Raw genomic sequence first — 27,021 nt, 5'->3', positions numbered from 1 at the left:
TACTTAGTTTTACTCTTGCTTTGTATGTCTACAACTATGGAACAACGCTCCTTGTTACAATGTCTGCAGCAAGTGAGCCTTCAACAGCAGGAATCATAGCCTGAGGAGGACAAAGGTTCAGTTTACTGTCTCCTTCCATCATGTTATGCTCTGGGGAAGAGCAGTACTGATTATGGCTGCCTCCAAAGGGATGCCACATGAAGGACTGTGAGGTTCACCCAATAAGAGAAACTGAGCTCATGCTATGGGGAGCTGGCTTTACGGTCAAACACCAAAGAATTAAGTAGATGGCCTCTCCAGAGTAAGTGCTGAGGAGGGAATGACCCACCTGTCTTCAGAGTAATACAGTCAAAAGAAAGCCTTGCTGCTACTATTTCTATCCAGTGCAACCTGTCTTGGAAAAGAAACAGTGCAACCCTTCTAACTTTTTGTGTCACATTATTTACCAGGCACTGTCCATCTTCCTTTGTGGAACACATTTGTATATCTCATTTCTCTAATTCACTCTTGAAAATTGATTCAACTATTCTGGAAACAGTTTCTATCTTGACAAATAAACACCATTTTTTAAACATGAGGCTCTAGTATTTTCAAAGTTAAAATTTAGACATCAAAATTGGACAGCTTTCTTTTAAAAAAATTGTTTTTATAAAGGTGATGTACAGAGGGGTTACAGTTACACAAGTAGGATAGAGTACATTTCTTTTTGGATGATGTCATACCTTTCCTTGCTCTCTCCAAGTTTTCCCCTACCATCCCACCCCCATGTTGTATAGCTCATTTTCAACAGTGTCTAGTAAATACCACTGATGCATTTGTCACCCTTTGTCCCTCCATTTCTGTGACTCCCATACCCTCCCAAAGTCAGATAAATGAACAAGCAACACAGAAAGAAAACAAAAACAACAAAGAGAGAAACCTCTTGTTTCTATTTCCTGGACTTCATTTAGATAAATATTTTATACAATCAGATGCACATATGCATTATTCCTTTGTGTTCCTCCCCTATAAGTATACTCCTTTAGTCTAACTGTATATAAATGTCTAGAGTCCTTTATAATTTATTATGTCCCAGTGGAGAGCTTTTTTTAGATAAAATGACAACTCCATCCCTACCCATAGACTCACATATATTTCTAAAAATGAGCCACTTGATTGAAGCAGCTATAATCAAATAACAGAGGAAATAATATTTGATTTTTTGGTGGTGGGGTTTGAATTTAGGACCTGGGTATTATCCCTAAACTTTTTTGTTCAAGGCTAATACTCTACCACTTTGAGCCACAGCTTCACTTCCAGTTTTCAGGTGGTTAATTAGAGATAAGCATCTCATGGACTTTCCTGCCTGAACTGGCTTTGAACTGCAACCCTCTGATCTTAGCCTTCTGAGTAGCTGGGATTACAGGTGAGAGCCACCAATGCCTGGCAGAGATAAAATTTTTTAGAACACAAATATAGTATACCTCCAAAGGCCTTACAGCAGTGACTGTTGGGCCACTGACCTCTGTGACAATAATATCTAAACAGACTATCTCCCTAAAGAAGGGAATTATCAGCTGGGTGCTGGTGGCTCACTCCTATAATCCTAGCTACTCAGGAGGCTGAGATCTGAGGATTGTGGTTCAAAGCCAGCCTGGGCAGGAGACTCTAATTTCCAACAAACCACCAGAAAAAACCAGAAGTGGTGCTGTGGCTCAAGTGGTAGAGTGCTTGCCTTGAGTTGAAGAGCTGAGGGACAGCACCCAAAGTTCAAGCCTCATAACCGACAAAAAAAAAAAAAAAAAGGAAAGGAAGAAAGAAAGAAAAGAAAGAAAGAAGGAAAGAAAGAAAGGAACATCACCCTAGAGATAAAACAATAAAATTGTTCAATTCCTTCTGGGAGTTCAGTTTCTTTCTTTCTACAGAGATACCTGTCTTACTTAATATATCCTAAATGGGCCATCAATTCCTCCAGTCTAATTACTTTGGGGTTACCTAACTACAAGTGTCAGCACCATGAGGATAGGGAGTTGGAAGAATCAAAAGGCTGGGCCTACAACTATCTTACTAACTTCTCTTCATTCTCAGGAAGTACCTCTGAGGGAACTCTGCATAGTGCCCCTTTGCTACCCTACTGAGATTTCTCTCACAACACTTTCGTGTTTTAAGTTGCTTGTTCTGGTACTTACTATAGGCAGTAGGCTAAGGGGAAGATCTGTGTCTCAGCACCTATAGGCTTTGTATATACCACCTACTCTATAAACTTTTTGTGCTCCTGTTCATGAGAAGACAAAGCAAAGATACCAGCAGGAGATGATGACATCTAGAGAAGCAATGAGAAACAGACATGAGTTATGAAGAGGGTAGCTATGTCAGTTAAAGGGTGTCCTGGGCCCAGAAAAGGATGTAAGTGAATACATGTTTTTTTGGGGAAAATAAGTAAAACAAAAACAAAAACATAAAACACTTCAAAGGGAAGAGGTGAACAATGAAGACAGAACTGCCAAGTATAGTAGGGATTGGGGTGATTATTGGGAGGATAGGGGGATTCTTCCCCATAATCCTAGCTACTTAATAAAAATAAATCTGTATTAAATAATAAATCATACTCATTGCTCACATATATTACTTAGCTGGATGACAAGCCAGTGTGCTCCGTGGCATGTTCTCTCTGAGGGAAGCACTGTGAAGCAGTATTGCAATCAACACACCCTTGCTGTCCAGGTGCTTACAGGCCCTGGCTGGTGCCAAGTCTTATTAACACCCCACCCTAGAACACTATGGCCAGAAAGCAAAAAACAAACAGTTCAACTCCTTTATTTGCTTTCCCAATCTTTACTTTTGTGATAAAGAATACAAAAGAGCCAATCAGAAGGCTGCAATAGAAAGAAGCATTCCATTCATTCAATAATGTTTAATAGTTAACCACAGTTTATTATTTTAACCATAAAGTTATTTACTAGGCTCCAAAGCTGGATGAAAACTGCCTCCTGTATTGTTGTATTAGAATTATTTACTTTGAGACCAGGGGTATATGGCTTCTCTAAAGTAAAATAAAAACCAACAAAAAAAAAAAAACCCAAACTTGCTCTGGATAGAATAAGTACAGTATCCTCTTACGTTAATATATTGCACTCTGGTGTCATGTTATAATTCTCTGGAACTGTGACTTTTAAGTGACAATTTCCTTTTTCGGAGCTTTTAAAAGTTATTATGCTTTAATATTGTGTCAAAGAAAACTATGTAGAAACTATCAGTTCACAAAGGTCTGTTGCTTCACTATCATCTATTCTTGATCACTTTGTGAAGAGGCGTAACATATTATTTTTCATGTTACAAAGGCAGAGTGTAAGGTTTAGAGCAATAACCTTAAATATGGTTCTGGGTCCTAAACTGCACTGCTCAGTTTTCCCATCCAGATTCCTCTAGCCTAAGAAATTTACATTTTACTAGGCACTAGCCCCCCAACCCAATCAACACTTGGTTAGAAGGCAGTCCCCAACAATCCCCCGAGGGCAGCCACATTATAAAAGGTCACAGTAGTGTCTACTATGTCAGCAATCAGCTCTCCATTTTGGCTTTTGGCCACAATTGGCCTGAACTGGTTGACAGCCCATGATCCTGCCTCTCCTTAGACAGTGAAGGTGTGAGGTTTTTAATTTTTTTAAAAATTTTATTGTAAAGGTGATATACAGAGGAGATACATAAGTCAGGTATTGAATACATTTCTTTTTGAACAGTGGAAGGTTGGCTTTAGGTCAATCCCATAGCAGCACTTGTAGGTGAATGTTTATAGCCAGCTACTGTTTTTTGTTAAACCCAACAAGGCCTGAATGCATACTGTTTGCTACTTTTCATTGTAGAGGCTAAGAAAAGCACAGATGCTTAGGTTTATTGGAATAGAAAATGGGGAAGAAAAAAATAAAAACCCAAAGTGCTATTGTGAAGTTAAAGGAGAGTCAGGAACCTGGTCTCATACTTAACATATAGTGAACATTTATGTAAAAGTAATTTTAACTCTTACTATTTGTAACCCTACTGATTAGTTTGCTGGGGTGTCACTGGAGTTGGGCAGGCTTGTAAATTTATAGATTTGGGCCTCAACAGGGAATGTGACCTTAATAGAATATCTATTCTTAATATGAGAACTATTTTTTCATACTGTTTAAATTGCTTTTTTCTACAGATACGCTTCCACATCTGCATAATTACAAATTCTGCTTAGATAACTAATTTATGAAATGTAACAACCTACTAAACAAGTAGCCAGGAGTAGTTTTTACTGTTTTTATACACACCTCACAGAAATTTTACCATTTAAACCATTTTAAGTTGATAATTTAGAGACATTAAGTATACACATCATATTGTGTAACATCATTGCTGCTATGCTTTGGATATGATGTAGAAGTGTCCCTGCCCCACCAAAACTATGTGTTATGTGTTTGTGGAATCTGTAAGAACTGTGCCTAGTAGGGAGTAAGTCAGTTCAGGGCACCACCCTCCTAACTGATGAGTTCTGGTCTTGTGCACAGAATTAGCTCTCTGTGGAGCAAGTTGCTATAAAGAACATGATTGGCCCCACCCCAGACTCTGATTTCTCCTCTCCCATGCGGTTCTCTCTCTCACTGGTATAGATGCTTTTATCGTCATGCCAACTAGACATGGGAGCATGATCATGGCTGAACAACAGCTGGCACCAAGCTCTTGCACTTTTGGAACTTGAGTTTTACTTGACAAATTACCTCACTTTAAGTTTTGTTGGAAACCACACTACCATAATGATCACTTCTAGAACTGTTTCATCATCACAAACAGAAAGACTGCACCCATTAAACACTGATTCTCAATTCTCCTTGCACCACAGTAACACTTATTCTGCTGCCAATATGAATTTACTATTCTAGGTAACTCATATAAGTGAAATTAAGTATTAAGTCCTTTTGCAACTCTTCTTTGTTTGGTGGGGGGTTTGAACTCAGGGTTTTCCATGTGCCTGGAAGGCAATCTATTGTGTAAGCCATATATTTTTGCTTTGGTTATTTTTGAAATAAGATCTCTCTTTTGGGCCTGATTTACATGTTTCACCATGGCTGGGATGATGGGCATGTATCACCATGCCCAGCTAATGACTGAGATGGGGTCTTGAAAACTTCCTGCATTGGGCTGGCCTTGTGCTGAGATCCTCATAATCTCAACCTCCTGAACAGCTGGGATTAGAGGCAGGAGCCACCAGTGCCTGGTCTTTTGCAACTCCTAGTTCACTTAGCATGTTTTCAAGGTTCATCTGTGTTATTGTATATATCATAATTTCATTTGTAAGACTAAATAATTTATATATGCCACATTTTATTTATCCACTTATCTGATGGCTATTATAAATAATGCAATAAACACTGGTGCACACCTATTTACTTAAATCTCTCAGTAGTTTTAGATACATACCTAGGAGTGGAATTTTAAGATTATACAGTAATTCTATGCTTAACTACTGAATGAACTAAATTGTTTTTTATAGTGACTGTATCTTTTTGAATTCCCACCAGCAAAGATTTCCTTCCTTTCCTTTATAACAGTACTTTTCATACCACCCAAAGCTATTCTAATATACATGAATTTATACTCCACTGTGGGTTTTTGTGCTTTTTTGTTTTGCTTTGTTTTGTTTTTGGTGCAGATCCTGGGTTTGGATCTGCTCAGGGTTTGGTGCTATCTCTGAACTTTTTTGTTCAAGGCGAGTGCTCTACAACTTGAGCTATAGCTCCATTAGGGTTTTTTTTTTTTTTTTTTTTTTTGGTGGTTACTTAGAGATAAGAGTATCATGGGCTTTCCTGCTTGGGCTGGCTTGAATCATGATCCTCAGATCTCAGCTTCCTAAGTAGCTAGAATTACAGACATGAGCCACTGGTGCCCAGCTTCCACTAAAAGTTTTGATTTGCACTATTCTAATGACTATCAATGTTTATCATTTTTATAGGCACACAGACACACAAACATAGACACACAATAGAGTGTTATTCAGCCAGATTTAAAAAAAATACGTTATTTGCAGGAACCTGGATATAAATGGAGATCCGTGTTAACAAAAATTAGCCAAATTCAAATCCATATTGTATTTTCTCTAACAAAAAACCTAGGAGTAGGGGTGAAAGAAAAAAGGAGACTCTTAGGAGAGAGGGATTGGAAGAGAATGAAGAGGAGAGTAAGGGAAGGGAAACAGAGGTGATATAATCAGATGATGTTATATGCAGGTATGAAAAATGCCACAAATTCTTACTTTAAAAAATAAAAGGAGTAGCTGGGCACCAGTGGCCATGCTATTTAAGAGGCTGAGATCTGATAATCACAGTTCAAAGCCTAGGCAAGAATTTAATCACAGAAAAAGTAGCTCTGTGGCTCAAGTGGTAGAGTGCTAGCTGTGAGCAAAAGGAGCTCAGGGACAGTGCCTAGGCCCAGAATTAAAACTCCAGAACTGAAGACAAAAAAAAAAGAAAAAAAAAAAAGACTTTATCTTATCTTACTGCCTTTGGCCATCTTGGTTTCTGATAAGAAATCTAGATATATTACTAGAGATTCCTGGTACATGACAAGGCATCTCTTTCTTGCTGCTTTTAATACTCTGCTCTTGAGTTTAGGGACTTTCCTTATTCACTTTGCTTAGGGTTCGTTGGGTATCTTGAATCTATAAAGCCTTTTTTTGTTATTGTTGTTTACTGAATTTGAGAAGTTGTTAGCCATTATTTTTTTAAAGTATTTTCCTAGTGTTTCCCGTCTCTCTTCCTGGTACCACTACCATGGTAATTTTTTTGGTGGCATTTTTCTTTCTTCTTCACAAACTAGATGATTCCAATTTTTAAATTTTTTAAAAAAAATTCAAGTTCACTAGTTTTGCGTACACCTACTCTAGAACTTCTCTACTAAAGGATGTTTTTTATTAGGGATTTCTTCTTTTCTTATTTACTTATTTATTTAGAGTGTCTCACTGAATCATCTGCTTTAGTCGCCTTAATGCCATGATTACAAAGAAGCACAACTATGTCTATTTCCCAGTAATTTAAAAATGTTTTAGTTAATTTATTTTCAATTCTAGAATTTCTCTTTGGTTTCAAAAGCTACTTTTAATTTTATTCATATATCATTTTCTTTATGGTTTCCTTTAACTCGCTGAAAATATATAGGGCAGTTGATGATTTCATATCTCTTGTAATTTTAATGTCTTGTCTTCCCATAAGTGTCTTATATCAAATTATATTTTTCCTGTCTTGGGCCTGAGCAAGTAATGAATGATGCCATGTACTAAAGTGGAGACACTTGGAATAGATTTGCAGGGCACATTCAATAGTACCTTTTTGGTAATAGCAATAGCTAGTCCAAAATAAACACAAGAGGTTGTGATGCCAAAGAAAAGGTTCTTTTAGCTGGCATGTATTTCGGTGTAACCTCCATGTGACAGATGGCAGAGGAGGGAGGTATAGTTTCTTTTCATGCCTTATTGTTTCTGGATATACTGTGTGATTTTTGCTGAAAACTAGCCATTTAATTACACTTTTGTAGTAATTCTCAAAACTGAATTCTTTCACTGCTTAGGGATTACTGAATTAGCAGTTTTTAAGTGGAGAGATAGTTACATCACTCTCTTGATTATTCTCTTTACTCACTGTCTTAGCTGTGGGTGATAAAGTATTAGAGTGCTTTACTGCTTTCCTGAAAGCACAATGGCTCTGAGTTCAACTCCCAGTACAGCTACCAAAAAAAAAAAAGGACTAGAGGCAGGCCAAGTAGTAGAGCACCAGCTGTGAACAAGAAAGCCAACCAAGAGCTCAAAGCACCAGGACAAACAAATAAATAAAATAATTCCAGAGAATGATTTATATCCACTGTGCTTAAGATTAGGAAGAACATGGTCATTTGTTACTAATGTCTTGTTTCTATTTTTCCCATTGTTTCTGCTTTCTTCTATTAGAAATGATAATACACACTGCAAATGAGAAACTTGAATAGTCATAGGAACCCTGCATGCAAAAGTATCATTTGCTTCACTTCTCATGTAAGCACAAATGATTTCCTTCTCTCCTCCCTCCAGTTTTTCAGATTCTACAGTTTATTCTCACTTTTTTCTTTGTACTTCATTAGCTTTCTTTCCTACTCATTTCCCCTCAAGACACTCTAGTAGTATCTTGGTGGGAAAAAGTTTTCTTCCTAGTTTGCATTTTCTTAATTTCAAAGACTCCCAGACAGAATATATAATTTAGGAACCAAGGCAACTGTAACAAGACTATGACCTGTACCTCAGTGTTTATCCATCACATGGGTTACATGGATTATATCGAAAATACAAACCAACTGGTAAGAATTTTCTCTTTTAGTATCACAGCCTCTTGTGTGATCTCAGTGCTCTAGCTCTTGCTAGTACCAAAAAGGTATCATTCAATGTACTCACAAATCTGTCCCAAAGTCTACATTTTAGTACAAGCCATCATCATTTACTTGTTTGAGCAAAAAACAGGTGATGGTTTGGACTAAGATGGTAAACAGTGAATTTGGAATGGATTCTGCAGTTTGATACAATAACATTCGTTGCTAGTATAGTTTGTGAAGGAAAGATAGGATATAAGACAACTTCATAACTAAGCCTCTTAGATGACTTCACTCTGTCCTCCTTTACCCAGCCATCATCCACAGACTGTAACATACAAATCAGATTACATCCATCTTCTCATGAATACCCACACTTGAGGCTACTCTTTAACACTCATACCTTGTAATTTTTACCTTGCCCACAACAGAGCACTCCATATACCTCTAAGTATGACTTATACTTGTATCATTCTGACTTTTTGGTCTTTAGTCATATTTCCTGCCCTGGTTCTTTCTAACTTAGCCCTTATAGCTCAATTATAGCATCACCAAATTCAAAAGGCTATATCTGACATTGGGACATTGTGACAGAGCACATGTGCACAGGTGCTTATACCCACCCCCAACTCAAACACATAACCACTTACCCCTACAGAGTTATGCTTACTGCCTCAGTGTTGTTACATCTATACAGATCCTATTACTATGCTAAATAGAAGACTTTGTGCTTTTTATATAAAGTTCATATTACCTTTCTTTCTCATCGCATTTATAAACTCCCTAAAGGCAAAGACAATGTATTTGGATATTGCATTCCCATTTTCTAGTACAAGACATTGTAAACTCAGTAAATACTCAAGAAATATTTTTAAATTAATGTGTATAGCAACAGTCTTATCACTCAAAAAGTGAGCATACCAGAGCTGACAAGGTCTTCAGGACTGAACATTCTATATTACTAATTGTCCACTACATGCCAAGCAATGAGAATAGATTAGTGAAAAAAAATGATCTGGATGTTTTAGACAAAGCAATAGGAAATGAACAAGATAGTTGTGACTACTGAGAAGAAAATAAGAAAATATTAATTTAAGTAATATAACAGCAAACAACATTTTTTATTATATAAAACAGGTATCTGAATTAGTAAGAGACCTTAAGATCCCAATAAATAGATGAGTAAATATTATGAAAAATAATTTGTAAAATACAGAAAAAGGATTCAAGCTGACCAATAGCAGGTACTCTGCTATGTTTATGACAACTTACTAACTTTCTAACGGTCAGAAGTTGCAGCAACAGCAACAAGATGTACACCCTTCAGCCTACTGAAAGAGTCCCTAAAAATCTCACTTTGAAAAATCATCTGAAGTATGCACAAAACTACACATGTACTAATGTCTTTTATATGTACTACATGGGAAGGATTAAAGCAATTATATCATAATGTACACATCCATAAAAAACATTGAGTGTGGTACTACGGTGAAACTGGCAGACGTAGAAACAGATACAAACTCTGTAGGTTTCTGTGACAATTAAGTTTGAAATTCCACTCATATTCTTTGAATTTTTACTTCTAAAAATATCCTAAGAATATGATAAAAAGGGTGAATCAGGATATTTTATTCAAGAACTGTTTAAAGCAGCCCCAATAGGGAAATAACCTTAAAGGCCCCAAATAAAGACAGTGGGTATGGTGGTGCATAGCTACAATTTCAGCTTCTTGAAAGGAAGAGACAAGAAGATGGTTTGAGGCCAACTCAGGCAAAAAGTTAGTGACATTTTTTGTCTTAAAAAGCAAGCTGGGTATGCAATCCACCTGCCTCAGGAGCTAGGTAGATTCCAAGTAAGGCAAACTGCAAGTTCAAGAGGTAGGTGGGTTGCAAGTTCAAGGCTGGAGGAAAATTAAGAGATCCTATCTGAAAAGCACATTTATTTAAAAAAAAATACAAAAGAACTGAGGACAGGTTCAACTGGTAAGAGTGTTTATCTAAGTAATGGTGAGGCTTTGAGTTCAATCCCTACTATTACAAAAATAAAGTCACTTAATATTCTACTATATGGATAGTTCATGATGTAAAGTCACTTATTTTTCATTTTTTAACTCTTTGTGATACTGGGGATTAACTCAGGGCCTCATGTTTAGAAGAAAAGTGTTCTATGACTTAAGCTCTGCTACAGTCCTTTCATTTTAGCTTAAAAATATAGGGTGACAAACTTTTGCCAGGGCCAGCCTTAAAAGGCAATGATTTTACTTCTATCTCTAAAGTAGCAGAGATTGTGGGTGTGCCCCACCACACTTGGTTCCACGTGGTCATTTATGTGACTTTTCTATAGAAGCAGAGATTCATGATAATGGGATAATGGGGAAAGTCAGGCTTCACTTTCTTCCCTAATATCAGGGTTGTACTCTGAGGGGGAAACAAATTATCTGGCAAATTATTGGAGACGTCAATAAGTACATCTGAATGAATGAATGAATAGGTATAATGAGGGAGCCCTATTTGTCCTTTGATAAACTGTTAAATACTTGCCCCCTCCTCTCTCTCTCTCTCTGTCTCTCTCTCTCTCAGTCTCTCTCTCTTTCTCTTTCTGTTAAATAATGGTATGGCACTTATTATTCACTTTCATCAGTAAAATAAGCTCTAAACTTCTAGGACAGCTGTAGATACACAGCAGAGAAGGAGTCTACACAGGTCTGGAAGTTGTCCAGGCTGGGGGTAAGGAGAATCAGGCTATATAGAGCCTGTGGGCCAGAACAGTCAGCATAGACAGCATATAGTCAAGATCCTCATAAGGAACTAGGAAGGGGAAAGGCTGAGGATGAGCTGATGGCCTCAGCTGGAAGGGCGTAAACCCTTGGTCTCTACACCTGTGCATTCCTCTTATAGCAGGAAAAGCCTCAGGTAAACACCAAGAGAAAAGGGACTGAGGCTACCTCTTGACTAGTTTATGGAGGCATCTGTTTGGGGTAAGGAGTATAAAGTAGCCAGGCAGAGTGGGCCCAGGACAGTAAGGTTTGAACTGGCACTCCTCAGCACACATGCCCACATACCTAGGCCAACCATGCACAGGCATACATAAACCCACAGACCAGCAGATCTATACAAGCTTATAGAAACTCAAAGATGAAAAGATTGTATTGGCAATTTAAAGGAACAGTCAGATGCTGAGGGACCAGGAGGTTGCAAACTTTGAGGGTGGTGTGTGCCCTTTATCAGGAGGTATACATGACAAAGCAGCACACGCTGAGGAACAGTGACTCCAAGAGGCCTCAACACTAGTTGGGGAGGTCCTGTGGGGTGCTTGGAACACGCTGGGTTTGTTTTCATTTTTCATGTATCTGAGCTCTTTTGCTCAAGGCTAGTGTTCTACCACTTAAGCCACAGCTCCACTTTCAGCTTTTTGTGGTTAACTGGAGAAAATATTCTCTCAGACTTTCTTGCCTGGGCTTTGAACTGTGATCCTCAGATCTTAGCTTCCAGAGTAGCTACAATTACAGGCATGAGCTACCAGCACCTGGATATCTTCTTTCTTACTGGAGAAATAAAGCAAGAATTTCGTCTTCCATTTCCAAAGAAAATCCTGTGTGGAAAAGACCAGTCCAGTAAAGAATCTATGGTCTACAGGGTATGGGGCCCACTAGCAGGGTTATACAGGTGGCCTGATAAATTCATGCTGGGTGGGTATAAGGCTCCAGTGGGAGTCAGCCCTGGGACAGCATATAGAGTCTACCTAGACTTCAGGGGGTCATCCCTGGGGCAGCATAAGGAATCTGTCTAGACCTCAGGGGGTCATCCTTGGGGCAGCATACTGAGTTTACCTAGACCTCAGTGGCCAACATGGCCTAAAGCCAAAACTGATAGTTGAACTGATGGGCCAGCACTGGGTGGAGTAGAGACTGGAACCTGTCTAGCACAGGGCCTCAGGAAAGGCCAGTAGGGCAGGCCTGGCTATCCTAGGCCCAGAAGTGATGATAAAGATTGACTGGATTTCTTTGTACCCAGCTTGGTGACTGGAGCTGCCCTGGATCCTAAACTAACATCTAGAACTGCATATTGTTTTATAATGCAACTAATTCAAGGCAAGGCATTTTACATCCATGTTCATTTTCAGACTGGTAGAGGCAAGGTAATATTACATCCAATAGGAATTCAATGAGAACTAGGTAATACCTACATCGTGCTCTCTCAGCTTCTTGAGGTAGCCAGTCATTGTACCTAAACTCATGTTTATTATTAAAAATACGAACATCTAATTTATTCTTATGTCAAAAATAAAAAAGTTTGGCCTGTAATCCTAGCTGTAATCAAGAGGCTGAGATCTGAGGATCATGGTTCAAAGCCAGCCAGGCAAAAAAGTCCTTGAGACTCTTATCTCCAATTAACTACCAGAAAACTGGAAGTGTCACTGTGGCCCAAGTGGTAGAGCACTACCCTTGAGCTGAAGAGCTCAGGAACAGCGCTCAGGCCCAGAGTTCAAGACCCATGACTGACGAAAAAAAAAAAGAAAAAAGAAACTGGGTGCCAGTGGCTTATACCTGTATCTTAGGTACTCAAGAGGCTGAGATGTAAGGATCCCAGATTGAAGCTAGACCAGGCAGTAAAGGCTGTGAGGCCTACCTCCAATTAACTACCAGAAAACCAGAAGTGGCACTGTGACTCAAAGTGGTATAGCACCAGCTATACCAGTGAAAGAACTTGAGTGAAAGTTTCACTTGAGTGAAAGAACTCACAGACAGCACCTAGGCCCTGAATTCAAGCCGAATAACCGACAAAAAAAATAAGATAAAATAAAAAAAATTGGCTTTAGTTCATTAAGTATAAGGTGCTTTTTTGTTTGTTTTGTTTTTTGTCAGTCACAGGGCTTGAACTCTGGGCCTGGGAACTGTCCCTCAGCTCTTCAGCTCAAGGCTAATGCTCTACCACTTGAGCCACAGTGCCCCTTCTGGGTTTCTGGTGGTTTATTAGAGATAAGAGTCTCACGAACTTTCTTGCTGGCTGACTTTGAACCATGATCCTCAGAGCTCAGCCTCCTAAGTAGCTAGGATTACAGGCATGAGCTACCAGTGCCCAGCTAGTATAAGGTATTTTGAAGTGGCATACATATTCATTTCTCTTATCATTTGGATAAAAATAGTGTTAGCTGAAAAATGGAAACGTTCAAGCCATTAATATATCTCTATCAGAATATTATTCATATATTCAGTTTTAACTTTTCATTCTTCTTAAAGTATATAAAATTATTAGTTTCTTTAAGTCAATAAGTACTTCATAGCAAAAAAGCTAACTACCTATATAACAATACAATAAAATTCAGGAAGCTGTTTAAAACCAGGTGGTCAAGGAAGCGTCTCTGGACCACATAAATACCAGCTCACTTACCTCATTTGAACAGCACAGTACAAAGTGTTCACAATTAAGAAATCCATAAGAGCAGAGCTGAGTCCCTCAAACTCATATACTGGAAGCCTTAACCCTAAGGCCTTTAAAGACTTAAGTTAAAATGAGGCCTTTAGGGTGAGTCCCAATCCAATCTGACATCATTAAGAGGAGAATTATGCCCTAATAAATATGGGGTACACACACCAGGAAAGACCATGAAAGAATATGCATCAATAAGACATTTCTCTAAACGCTACAGGAAACCAATCCTGCCAGCATCTCAGTCTCTAGAATTGGGAAAAATAAAAGTAGATAAGGTACCATATATGGTATTTTGTTATAGCAGCCTGAACAGATTAAGAAAGAAATGTATGCATCTCTAACGTATAGGTTATTACCACTAGTAAGATGATGATGAATGATCAAGAATGAAGTGGTACTGCCTCCTTTACCTTACAAAGGACTGTGAATATCGACTGTCAGGTACACTAATTTCTGAGATATGGCTATCTTTCTACAGATGAACATATGTATCTCTATCACTGAGTTAAATTACTACTCATTGCAGATATGTATAGTAACTTATTTAATCCATTACATTGATGGCTATTTAGGCTATGCCTAAGTTTTAAGGGTTTCAAGTAAAACATTTTGAATCCAAGGACTTAGCATGTTAGACAAGTGCTCTACCACTTGATCCATGTCCCTAACCTTTTTGTTTTTACTTAGATATAGGATCTAACTTTGTCTCAAACTAACAATCCTTCTGCTTCCACCAACCAAAGATTCACAGAGATACCCAGTCTACAACAATGCTTTTAAGTAAAATTTCTGTATTAAAGAATAGTTACGCCAGGTACTGGTAGCTCACACCTGTAATTCTAGCTACTCAGGAGCCTGAGATCTGAGGATCACGGTTTGAAGCCAGCCCAGGCAAGAAAGTCTTCGAGACTCTTATCACCAATTAATCACCAGAAAACTAAGAGTGGAGCTGTGGCTCAAAGTGGTTAGCGCTAGCTTTGAGCAAAAAAGGCTGCAGGAGAGTGCCAGCCCCAGAGTTCAAGCCCCATGACTAACCAAAAAAAGAAAAAAAAGAGTAATTATACTCATGTTTGGACACATTGCCAAACAAGTCACCAATTTACACCTCTAACAGTATTTGGAGCTGAGTAGTATTTGCCGAAATATCACTGATAGTTTGAAGAACAAACTTCTTTCATGAGTTTTTTATAGTTATTAACTATATTTTGTTTCTGGCGAGTACTTAAGAGTTAGGCCAAATGATTATAGAAAAATGTATGAAATTACATGTATATAAGATATTTTCATTTCTATAGACTTTCTAAAATTCCTAGGAATATTTTTGTTATTTTGTACCATCTATCTTGATTAGCTCAAGCATTCTAGTTTATCTTCCTTGAGAGAAAAATTTTCATTTTATGGCATGGCATATAAAAACAGGAAGACTTCATCTATTACATCTAGAGAAAATACAGGAGTTCTTATCACTCTCATTTTTCAAGCTATACTCCAATTATAGAGCAAAAATACTCATGAAATTAAAAACAGAAAACATTCAGAAAAAGGGAATGAAGTAAGGTATAACTTAGCAGGCAGCAAAGCAAGAGCCAGCATCCATAGGGAATCTGTGTTTCTTACACAAGGTACCACTTGATGACACCAAGTACTGATCAGTTTGTATGGACACTCTAAAAAGTTTCCTCATCTGAAAGGGAAGTTTAACTTTAAAGATCTATAAGCTAATTCCACATATGAGAATCTGAGAATTTTATAGATGAAAATTTTAACGCTGTATTAATAAGGCATAGTGTGGTTCTATAATCCTATAATTCTTGTACTTGTGAAGCTGAAGTAGGAGGATTGAAAGTTATAGCCTGGGAGCTGTGCACCAGTGGCTCATACCTGTAATCCTAGCTACGCAGGAAGCTGCGATTTGAAGATTACAGTTTGAAGCCAGCCGGGACAGAAAAGCCTCCATGAGACTCTTTTTTTTTCCCCCTTTTTTGAGACTCTTATCTCTAATTAACCACTCAAAAATTGGAAGCGGCACTGTGGCTCAATTGGTAGAGCACTAGCCTTAAGCACAAAGAGGCTCAGGGACAGCACCCAGGCCCTGAGTCAAGCCCCACAACCAACCAAAAACAAAAACAAAAAAAAGAGAAGTTATAGCCTGGATTATATAACAAGTTCCAGGCCAGTCTCAGCTACAGAGTGAGACTCTTGTAACAAAACAAAACAAAACCATGCCAGATAAAATTATCAATAAAACTAATAACTAAGTTTTAAAACAAGATTGCTTCAATTTTCTCTCAAAAGTAATGAGTTTCTTTTTTTCCTTAACACCAATAGCTCATAAAAAAGAAAGTAAATATGGTATCATTGAAAAAGTTCTGAACCGTAGTGTCCATTTATGCTCCTGCAGTTCAAAGCCTATTATGTTTTAATTCATGCATTTTTATCCTTTCCCCTTAAATGACTTGCAAGGAAATATTAACTTAATACATAGTTCTCTATTGGCACTTAATACATCTTACTAAAACTATTTTTCTAAGAAGGATAAAAACAAAAACAGCTAGTTCTTATAACAACACACTACTTGGGCAAGAATCTTGTTGTAATTGTTTCCTATTTAATCACCCCAAATGATCAAAATTCTGCTGTCGGAGGTACAGCCATCAGAGACAATTCAGTGCTGCTGTTTACAAAACCCGTATCAAACCCTGGCTTTCCTCCCTGGCATTTATCTATAATAAAGTGACAAAAATGTTACTGATAAAAATGCTTTTCTTTTATGAGACAGCCTCATAGCTGGTGACTGCTGGTCTCAGTTCCTTGCACTCACCAGGGAGGGAAGATATGGATGATGTCCTTAGGGTGCCCCCGGAGGTGTCCTGCCATCTCCCGGGTGAAGAGAACCTTTAGGCAAGCTCCAGGCCTTGGGGTCCCACTGTGGGTAGGGCTGGTGGCTGGTGGGCCCACTAAATGCTCACACATGGCAACTTGCATGGTGCATTCCTCATGTAGCTCTAGAATCTTTACAATTAATACACCAGATTGTCCACCTACAAGTTGAAGAATAAGAGTAAAAATAAAGTACATGGTTCATGCATGAATAGAGTGCCATTATAAAAAATAATCCACTCTGAGATGGTTTTCTGTACCTGGAGAAAGTATTCTACACATTTTGCAAAGTAAAAGACTCCTGTTCACTACAATATCATCAAAATGGCTATGTTATGTTGTCATATATAAATATATATATACATAAAATACAAAAGTATGGTAGACTTTTATCAGTCTTGTGCATATAAAAAACACAGCTTCATTACTTCAGAGTATTATTTTATTTCTTTTTGTGTGTTTTGGGGCTTGAACTTGGGGGGTACTCTCCCTGGGCTTCTTTGTGCTCAAGGCTAGCACTTTATCACTTGAGCCACAGCTACATTTCTGGTTTTTGAGTGGTTAACTAGAGATAAGAGTTACATGGGGACTTTTCTGCCTGGGATGGCTTCAAACTGTGAACCTCAGATCTCAGCCTCCAAAGCAGCTAGGATTACAGGTGCCTGTAATAGGATTACACTGGTGCCTGGCCAGAGTGTTTTTATTCACAAATCTGAACCCCTTTGATGACCACAACAAAGGGAATACAGCTACTCTCTGGTTCTTTTTCACACTGCCCACAGCCCTTCTCATTGTCTGCTTTGATTCTAATGTCATGTATATTACTGGCTGGTTGCAACTGTTCTAATGAGCATCAAAGTTAAAATTTTAGGACTTATAAGGACTGCTGGGTGATAGGACTCTGGATTTAAATGGGTGGAATTTGACTTGGATTCAGGTAGTGACTGTTTTAGTAAAGCATTTCAAACACTCAATTTTTCTCAGATCTGAAATAAAGATCATGTTCTAGTTTATATTTGTGAGAACTAAAGGAGATATATGAAGTTCAGTGGTGTGATAGCTTATAGCCCAAGTGGTCCTAGGTGTCATCTGGAGACTGTCACATGTACCAAGGAACCTAAACCAGGATATAAAATTGAATATGGCTGTAAGAGCAGAAAAAAAAGATCAGGGGCTGGGAAGATGGTTCAGTGGTAGAGCGCTTGCCTTGCATGCCTGAGGCCCTGGGTTCGATTCCTCAGCACCACATAAGCAAAAAGAAAAAAGCCGGAAGTGGTGCTGTGGCTCAAGTGGTAGAGCGCTAGCCTTGAGCTGAAGAGCTGAGGGACAGCGCCCAGGCCCAGAGTTCAGGCCCCACAACCGGACCCAAAAAAAAAAAAAAAAGAAAAGAAAAAAAAGATCAGTATAAATGAGGAGGATGGAGTGTTCACACCACAGTGCAGTATTCAGCCCTTCTAGCAAATAGACAGATCTACAGTTATTAGCTGTGACATCTCAAAAACAAGGTAGAATAAATAAGATACACAGTTTATTATGCCTATAATTTTTTTAAAAAACTACAGAAACTAACATGATATTGTTTACTCAAGTACAAAAATACAGTGGGCTGCTGACGTTAATTTAGTGGCAAAGCATGGAGCTTCACCTAGCATGTGTGATACCCTGAATGATTTAATCACTAGCATAGAATCTGGGAGTAAGGGGCTGGGAGATCTCACAACATATAGTACACCATACAACTAACAAAAATAAAAAAAAGTCTTCCTAATTCTTTAATTTTTTGTGGCAGCTGGAACTTGGAGATCAGCTACTCAGGAGATGGAGTAGGAAAACTGTGAATTTTATCCTTGACTGAGCAACATAGGCAACAGAGGAGAAAGAAGAGGGCAGCAGGAGAAGAAAGAAGGGAGGAGAGAAGGGAGAAGAAAGAAGGGAGAAGGGAGGGGAGAGAGACCTTATCTCAATAGGAATGAATGAACAAACAAACTAATGAATAAATGAACGAGAGAAACATGAAAACACAGAGTAGGAGAACACAAAAAGAAATTATGATTGCTACTGTCTCTGAGGGGAAAGAGAAAATCAGGAGGGGAACCAGAGGACTTTAAATTTACCTATCTTAATTGTTTCTTTTGTCATACTGTTTTTATCATAAAAATGTGTGAAGTATAGAAGACAAAAAAACCCTAACAATGTATTATTGGTTCTAGCTGAAGAATACACTTTTTCTATTATCCTATGTTTTTAATTGTATGTGTGAGTGTGTTAGTCCTGGGGTTTTAACTAAGGACTTGAGTGTTGTCCCTGTGATTTTCTGCTGAAGGCTGGCATTTTCCTACTTGAACCACAACTCACTTCTAGTCTTTTGGTGGTTAACTGGGAACAAAAGACTCATGGACTTTCCTGACCAGGCTGTCTGCAAACCACAATCTTTAGGTCTTAGCCTCCAATCTCAGCTTAGATCTCAATCTCCTAGAATTACAGGTATGAAACACTGACATCTGGCTTTTAAAAAAAAAATTTTAAAAGTTAGTTTCTCTACTGTAGCCAATAGTTAAAAGCAAAATAAAACCCTGTTATTTAGTTTATATTATATAGGTTAATTTTGTTTCTTTCTCCTTCTCACTTTTGCTTCATTTTCACTGAACTTCAAACTTCCTCCTTTTCTTGTCTAAGTATTTTCAGCACAGGTCTATATACCAAACTAGGCTATTCATCTCCCCAAAGTGCTATCCTAGAAATGACCATTTCCAAAGGTTTGCACCTGTCTTGCTGCACTTTCTTGAGGAGAGGAAGAAAATGGAGTGGGGAAGGAGACTAAAAGCCACAGTGGGAAGCTGCTGCTAGTCACCAGAGAGTGAAAATAGAAAGAGGAAGAACAAGCATTTAAGGACAGGCACTGACTAAAGTGCCATGCCACAACAGATGTGTGTTTGATGAAAAGGAGCTGCTCTTCAATGGTGGATAGGAAAGTTAGGATCACACAGAGGTCATTTGAGTCCATATACTTTTTCCTGGGCAGGGCAACTAGAGCAGGAAGTGGAGCATTTAGTCTTCAGGGGAGCAAGAACAGGAGCGTAGGACATTTGGGATTCAGAAGCAAAGAGTTGAAGTGTAAAATATAGGGGCTGCTGCGACCATAGAAGCACTATGGGCATATTTTCGGAATCGTTAAAATGTGCACTTGCACTAGGGGCTCATCCCAACACTATGGTAGGCCAGCTATCTGCCTGTTATTCTTCCAAAAACAAGTACTGTTTAGGGTTCTATGGCCACCTGCATTCTTGAACACCTGCCCAGGCTCTTGGTCCTGTGATGCAGTATTTGCTAAGCAGATCCAAGGCATGATAATCACTTGCCAAGTAGCAAGAGTCCACTCTACTTATACTAACTGTCATGGGCAGCTTGGTTGGAAAGTCTGAGAGTTTATTAAAGAAACATATGAATAGCATTAACAAAAATACCTTCGTATAGCTAAGATGAACTACATTGACATTGACTGTGATTTCTTTGAAGTCTGTTACAGTAAATCCTGACAATATCCCCCAAACTATGAATTCTGCTCAAGCTGGGTAACACCAGATACCTTGTATCATGAACAAGTTATTTTATCATGTTGACTATCATAATGCTTTATATTCCAACTTGGTTGGTGACTTAAGCAGGTATGGGAAGCTGTGATGAATGACTTTCATTAAGAACCCAGCACTGAGAAGTTGAAAACCCTCTATTCTTTCTTCCAGGCAGGTTAAATTCCAGACCCCCGAAAAGAGAGCAATAGGATTTACCAAAAGAAAATGAATCAATGTTAAGTTTTCCTTTTGCTTAAAGGAGAAAAAAAGCAAAAGTAATCTATGCCAAATTATGTGTATGAGGCATACTTCCAATCCAAGCACAAGAGATAGTCACTTGACAAAGAAAATTGTTTTGCAATTAAATGAATGGTACATACAAGGCCATTTCTATGCCATCAGAGCAGCATTTTCCATAAACACTGCAAGACTTAGCCAAAATATCACTTCATCCAGTAAGTATTCCCTGAATCCTAGCCAGAAACAATTTCTTCCTTTTACATCCTCAAATACCTTATCTATATTTTTCTTCCTAAGAACAGGAGCTTAATTTTCAAAACAACAGAGTATGAGCTGCCCCTAAAAGCACAGAAATCCAGGAAATAATTCAGAAAACATATTGCACCTTGCCTGGATCAGTACACAAGCAATAAGGGTAGCCATTGTCATGATCATCAGCTTTTCAGGTTGACTTTTCTTACATCATCTACAAGAACCAATTTAAGAGATAATGAAGACAGGGTACACAAGATGGTGACATAAGGAAACATCACAGCTCTCTTCAACCAAATAGAGTTTGAGTTCCAATGCTGAGTGTCCCCAAGAAACTGACGACAGCAAAAACACAAACAACCAGAGAAATACAGGAAGTGAAAAAAAGAAAAGAAAAAACTTCAGAACCTACAAAAAGACAGAAAAGTACAAAGACCCTTCCCTCACCCACCAGGCAACATGGCTCTGAACCAAGCTACCAAAGTGGTCCAGCCCACGGCTGCCGGGGGACCCCAGAGCCACAGCAGTCCACAGAATGCCAGCACAGAGGACTCCCATGGCCCCAGACCATGGAAACAGAAACCTTGGAGCTCAGAACCTGCACAAAGACCCTTCCTCCACCTCTTGCCAGGGGGTGGCTCTATGCTAAGCTGCAAAGAGCTTCCAGGAACCCCAGAGCCACAGCAGTCCATAGAATGACAGCGCAGAAGACATCCATGGTACTGGTGTTAACTCGGAGAGGCAAACAGAGCCAGAAACCTCGGAGCTCAGAATCTGCATGAAGACCCTTCCCTCACCCCTTCCATGCAAAGGTGCCAAAGCAGCCCGGCCTGCGGCCACCGGGGACCCAAAAATCACAGTGGTCTGTAGAACGCCAGCACAGAAAAAGCCCACAGCACCAGACCCAGACCAAGTAAACAGAGACAGAGACCATGAAACCCAGACCTGGAGCCCCCACCACTACTAGGCCCAGCCCATAATCATCAATGGAATGTGGAACGCGGTGGCAACCAGTGGCCTACAGAGCACAGAAACAGTGATCTCCCATAGCACCACTGGACAGCCCCAACCAGTTCCAGGATAAGTGAGTACACCAAGGAGTATACCTATTCTCCTCCTCCCCCTCCCGCCCTCCCCCCTTCCCCCGCCCCGCCACAGGAGACCAGTGCTGGCAGTAACCCCCAGAACTTGACCGGGACCTCTTCTCCTACCACCTGGGCTATTGGTCCCACTGAAGCCGGGAATTGTGCAAGCACCCAAGCAACTCACACCCAACCCACAGGCTTGACCAATAGCACCCCTTGGAGGGAGCTCGAACATGGCTGGAGTCGGGAAATGGACCCATGGGCCAGTAGCCATCAGCAGCAGTAGACCGACAGCAGCCCTGGTCTACCAGACTCTGGCTGAAGTTGGGAACCATGTGGCAGGCAGGCGAATACTCTCAAATGTACAGGAAAAAAATAGATCCAAACACAGTAATACTAGGAGACTTCAATATTCCACTCTCTCTAAAGGACAGGTCCACTATCCAAAGGATTGGCAAAGAAGCCTCAGAATTAAATGATGCCATATCTCAAGTGGACTTAATTGACATCTACAGAGTTTTCCACCCAACAACAATCCAGTATACATTCTTCTCAGCAGCCCATGGAACTTTCTCCAAAATAGATCTTATCATAGTTCCTACAAAAAATTTAAGCAAATACAAGAGGATTGACATAATCCCTTGTATTTTATCCAACCATAGTAGAATCAAGCTAGTTCTTAATAACAAAGTATACTGTAGAAATTACTCAAATACATGGAAATTGAACAGCACATTTCTGAGCAATACCTGGGTCACAGAAGAAATTAAAAAAGAAATTAAAAAGTTCCTACAATTCAATGAAAATGAATATATATCACAAAGAAACCTATGTGACATGGCAAAAGCAGACCTGATTGGCAAATTTATTGATCTCAGTGCACACATGAAGAAAATAGAGACAGACCAAGTAAATCATCTCATGATGCAACTAAAACTGCTAGAAAAGCAAGAAAAAAATTGAACCCAAAGTTACTAGACAGAGCAAGATAACCAAAGAGCTGAAAATAACAAGATAGAGTCTAAGAAATAAAATTAATAAAACAAAAATTTTATTAGTAAAATTAATAAAACAAAAAGCTGGTTTTGAAAAAAAAGTCAATAAAATTGATGGACTTCTGGCAAAATTAACTGAGAGGAGACCCAAATCAATAAAATCAGGGATGCTATGGGAAAAATTACAACAAACATCCAAACAACTATAAAGAACTATTTCCAAAATCTATACTCAAAAAGGAAGGAAAATCTAGCAGAAATGGATGAATTTTTAGAGATACACAAATTGCCCAAACTGAACCAAGAAGAAATAAATCAATTAAATAAACCAATAACTTACAATGAGATAGAGGAAGCAATCAGAAGGATTCCAACAAGGAAAAGCCTAGAAAGAGATGGATTCACTACGGAATTCTGTAAGATCTTTAAAAAAGAACTAATACCCATACTTCTTAAGCGATTCTGAAAAACAGAAACAGAGGGAGTAATCCCAAACTCATTCTATGAAGCCAATATTACACTCATCCTAAACCAGGCAAAGATCCAACAAAATAAGAGAACTACAGACCAATCTCCTTGATGAACACAGATGCAAAGCTACTCAATAAAATTTTAGCCAACAGAATCCAGAAACATATTAAAAAAATCATACATTGTGATCAGGTAAGTTCATTCCAGAGATGCAGGGATGGTTTAACATATGTAAATCAATAAATGTAATCTATCACATCAATAGATCCAAGGTCAAGAACCATGTGATTAGCTCCATTGATGTGGAAAAGGCTTTTGATAAAATACAACATCCATTCATGTTAAAAACTCTGGAGAAAATAGGAGTAGAAGGAACATTCCTTAAAACAATAAAAGCCATATACAACAGACCAATAGCCAACATTATACTAAATGAGGAAAAACAACAAGCAATTCTCCTAAAATCAGGAACAAGGCAAGGATGCCCACTCTCTCCACTCCTCTTCAATTTAGTTCTGGAATCCTTAGCCAGAGAAGTAAGGCAAGTAAAGGACATTAAAAGGATCTGCATGGGGAAGGAAGAAATTAAACTATCCCTATTTGCAGATGACATGATATTATACCTTAACAATCCCGAAAACTCACTCACAAACTCATGGAGCTTATAAACTATTTTGGCAAAGTAGCAGGACACAAAATTAACCCACAAAAATCAGTTGCATTTCTTTTTTTTTTTTGGGTCCGGTCGTGGGGCCTGAACTCTGGCCTGGGTGCTGTCCTTCAGCTCTTCAGCTCAAGGCTAGCACTCTACCACTTGAGCCACAGCGCCACTTCCGGCTTTTTTCTTTTTGCTTATGTGGTCTGAGGAATCGAACCCAGGGCCTCGAGCATGCAAGGCAAGCGCTCTACCACTGAGCCACCTTCCCAGCCCCCAATCAGTTGCATTTCTATATACCAACAATGTACAAACAAAGCAGCAAGGGAAATCAAGGAAACAAACCCATTCCTAATAATCTCAAAAAAAAAAATGTAGGAATTAACCTAACCAAAGATGTAAAGGAACTATTTAGTGAAAAATATAAAAGCCTAAAGAAAGAAATCATAGAGGACACAGGAAATGGAAAGACCTTCCATGTTCTTGGAAAGGTAGACTTAATATAGTGAAAATGGCCATACTGCCAAAAATGATAGACAAATTTAATGCAATTCCCATCAAAATCCCAATGATATTCTTTACTGAAATAGAGAAAACAGTCCAAAAATTTACATGGCACAACAAAAGACCTAGAATAGCCACAGCAATTCTAGGCAAAAAAAAGTAGGGAGGGATCATGATACCAGATTTCAAGCTCTACTATAGAGCCATAATAACAAAGACAGCTTGGTATTAGCACAAAAACAGACCTGAAGACCAATGGAACAGATTAGAAGATCCAAAAATAAAATCACATACCTATAGTCAGCTGATACTTGACAAAGGAGCCAAAGACATACAATGGAAGAAGCATAGCCTCTATTGGTGCTGGGAAAACAGCATGGCCACACGCAGAAAACTAAAAGTGGACCCCAGCCTGTCACCATGCACTAATATCAACTTAAAATGGATTAAAGACCTTAACATCAAACCTGAATCTCTGACACTACTGCAGGACAGAGTAGGAAAGACACTTGAACTTATAGGCACAGGCAGTAACTTCCTGAAAAGTCTCAGAGTCACAACGAATTGGAGAGAGACTCGATAAATGGGGCTACCTTAAAATAAAAAGTTTCTGCACAGCTAAAGACATAGCTACCAAACTAGAAAGACAGCCAGCTAATTGGGAAAAAAAATTTATCAGCAATATATCAAAGGTATATATATACACGTGGATGTTAAATCCAAAATGCAAAGAGATATGACAAAGTAAATAGGATTCAAGACACAAAAAACCTCCACTCAATTTGTCATATCATTTCTAAATGACTCCATGTTCTTGACCACATATATGGTATATGTGTGTGTGTGTGTGTGTGTGTGTGTGTGTGTGTGTGTGTCCATATCTGAGGGAAGCTAGGAGGAGGGCACAGAATCCGAGGGAAACAGGGGAAAATATACAACAGAGAGGCCCATCAGCTGCACTGGACATTGAAGAAAACAAACTACAAATCTCAAGGCCAGTGATGGGAGGGAGGGAATGAGAGGGAAAGAGGGAACACCTACCTTATAGTAAGCAAAAGGAAAGAAATATACATATCACCCGATATGGAAGAAATAGTTGCATTGTCAAAGCTCACAGAATTCTAAAACATTATAGACCATGATAATGACAATTTGCCTTGTGAATGTTAAAATGTGTTTGTGACTTTAAGTATCACTATCTCACAATACTGTGAAATTTGTGAAATTTATGTAATCACTTAATCTCAATAAAAAATTATTTTTAAAAAAGAGATAATGAAGACATCAATCTCTCTCCTGACACATAAGAAAACTGAAAAATGAAGTAAGTTAGTTAAGCGGCACCTGTTAAGAACAGAGAATTAGTATTATTAACAGATCCAATCCTAGAAACTAAGTATTCTTATAAGACAAGGGCCAAAATGTCTCTTGGGTAAAAACCAGTTAATAGAAAATTGTGACATGTTCTCCTCTACTTCATGATGCTAAAACATGGGGCTTGTCTAAAACTGTAGCAAAACAGAGTGCATTCACTGGGATGATTAATAGCTCTGGGAGACCTAAAATATTGGCTGGGTCATGGCCAGGATGTCAACAGAACGTGCAATTAAAAAGAAGAGAGTAACTTGTCAAATACTAAATGCCAAATAGTGTCACAGAGATTAAATGGAGACAACAAATACTAATATAGAATATCAGTAATCTTAAATGAATAGAAGCATAAAAAGCCACATAGAATATATACCAATATATATACAGATATATACTAGCAGATGAAAGTTTGTGGTAAAAAATGCACAATATTTAAATCAGAGGCTAACATTTGCAGAATGAATGTATCAATTAGTAATTAATCACTAAAGTTTCTTTTAAAAATCCTCAGTTTAGAATGACAAAGAGGCTACAAAAATTAAGTGATAGTAGAATAAAATCTATTTGTGATTACTGAGATCTATGATTTATTTGAAATTTGATCTGGGAACCAGTGACCACTTAAATGTATGTCAATTCAAATTTCTTTAGTGGTTTATGTTGATAAATTAACACATTAGAGAATAATGAATGCTGTACAAAAACAGACAAAAAAGAGAAAGTTAGTACATGGAAAAGCTTTAAACTTATACAGCTACAGAGGACAAGATCTTCTGTAAACTTTGCTCACAGAAATATTTCTCATGACAATTGCTGACACTAATGGTAAATTGAATTATCCAAACCCTGCCCACACTGTAATTTGGAATTTTACTTCTCCATTATTGTTGTTTCTCCCTAGCTTCACAGATATCCCAACATGCTAACCTATCCCTATCTAGTAGCCTGCTCTAAAATGTAAATTTTACTATTTCCAAAAGTAGTACTTTTATTCCTCCTTCAGGTCAGTTCATTGACAAGTGCCCACTGTTGTTTTTTTCTTTATCTTTTTATCTTCATTCACCCAGCACATCTAGGAGTCAGCCAGCCAGCCAGGCATGCACATGCACGCACGTGTGCATACACACACACACACCACATGCACGCACGCGTGCACACACACGCGTGCACACACACACACACACACACACACACACCAGAGCTCTAACATAGTACAGTAAGTCAGGAATG

General features: G+C 38.6%; 1 protein-coding gene across 2 annotated transcripts in view; it reads right to left on the bottom strand.

The window, feature by feature from the left end:
• Nucleotides 1-27,021, bottom strand: part of Spidr (scaffold protein involved in DNA repair) — a 312,386-nt gene that overhangs the window by 173,622 nt on the left and 111,743 nt on the right. For both annotated transcript variants that reach the window (XM_042686014.1, XM_042686013.1), the window contains exon 8: nucleotides 16,588-16,807. In XM_042686014.1, coding sequence (XP_042541948.1) covers nucleotides 16,588-16,807 — 220 coding nt within the window. The remainder of the gene's footprint in view (nucleotides 1-16,587; nucleotides 16,808-27,021) is intronic.

Source organism: Dipodomys spectabilis, unplaced genomic scaffold (genome assembly GCF_019054845.1).
Source record: "Dipodomys spectabilis isolate Male_0828 unplaced genomic scaffold, ASM1905484v1 ptg000096l, whole genome shotgun sequence".
In the NCBI taxonomy this organism is placed as follows: Eukaryota; Metazoa; Chordata; class Mammalia; order Rodentia; family Heteromyidae; genus Dipodomys; species Dipodomys spectabilis.
This window is presented reverse-complemented; position numbering and strand designations above follow the sequence as displayed.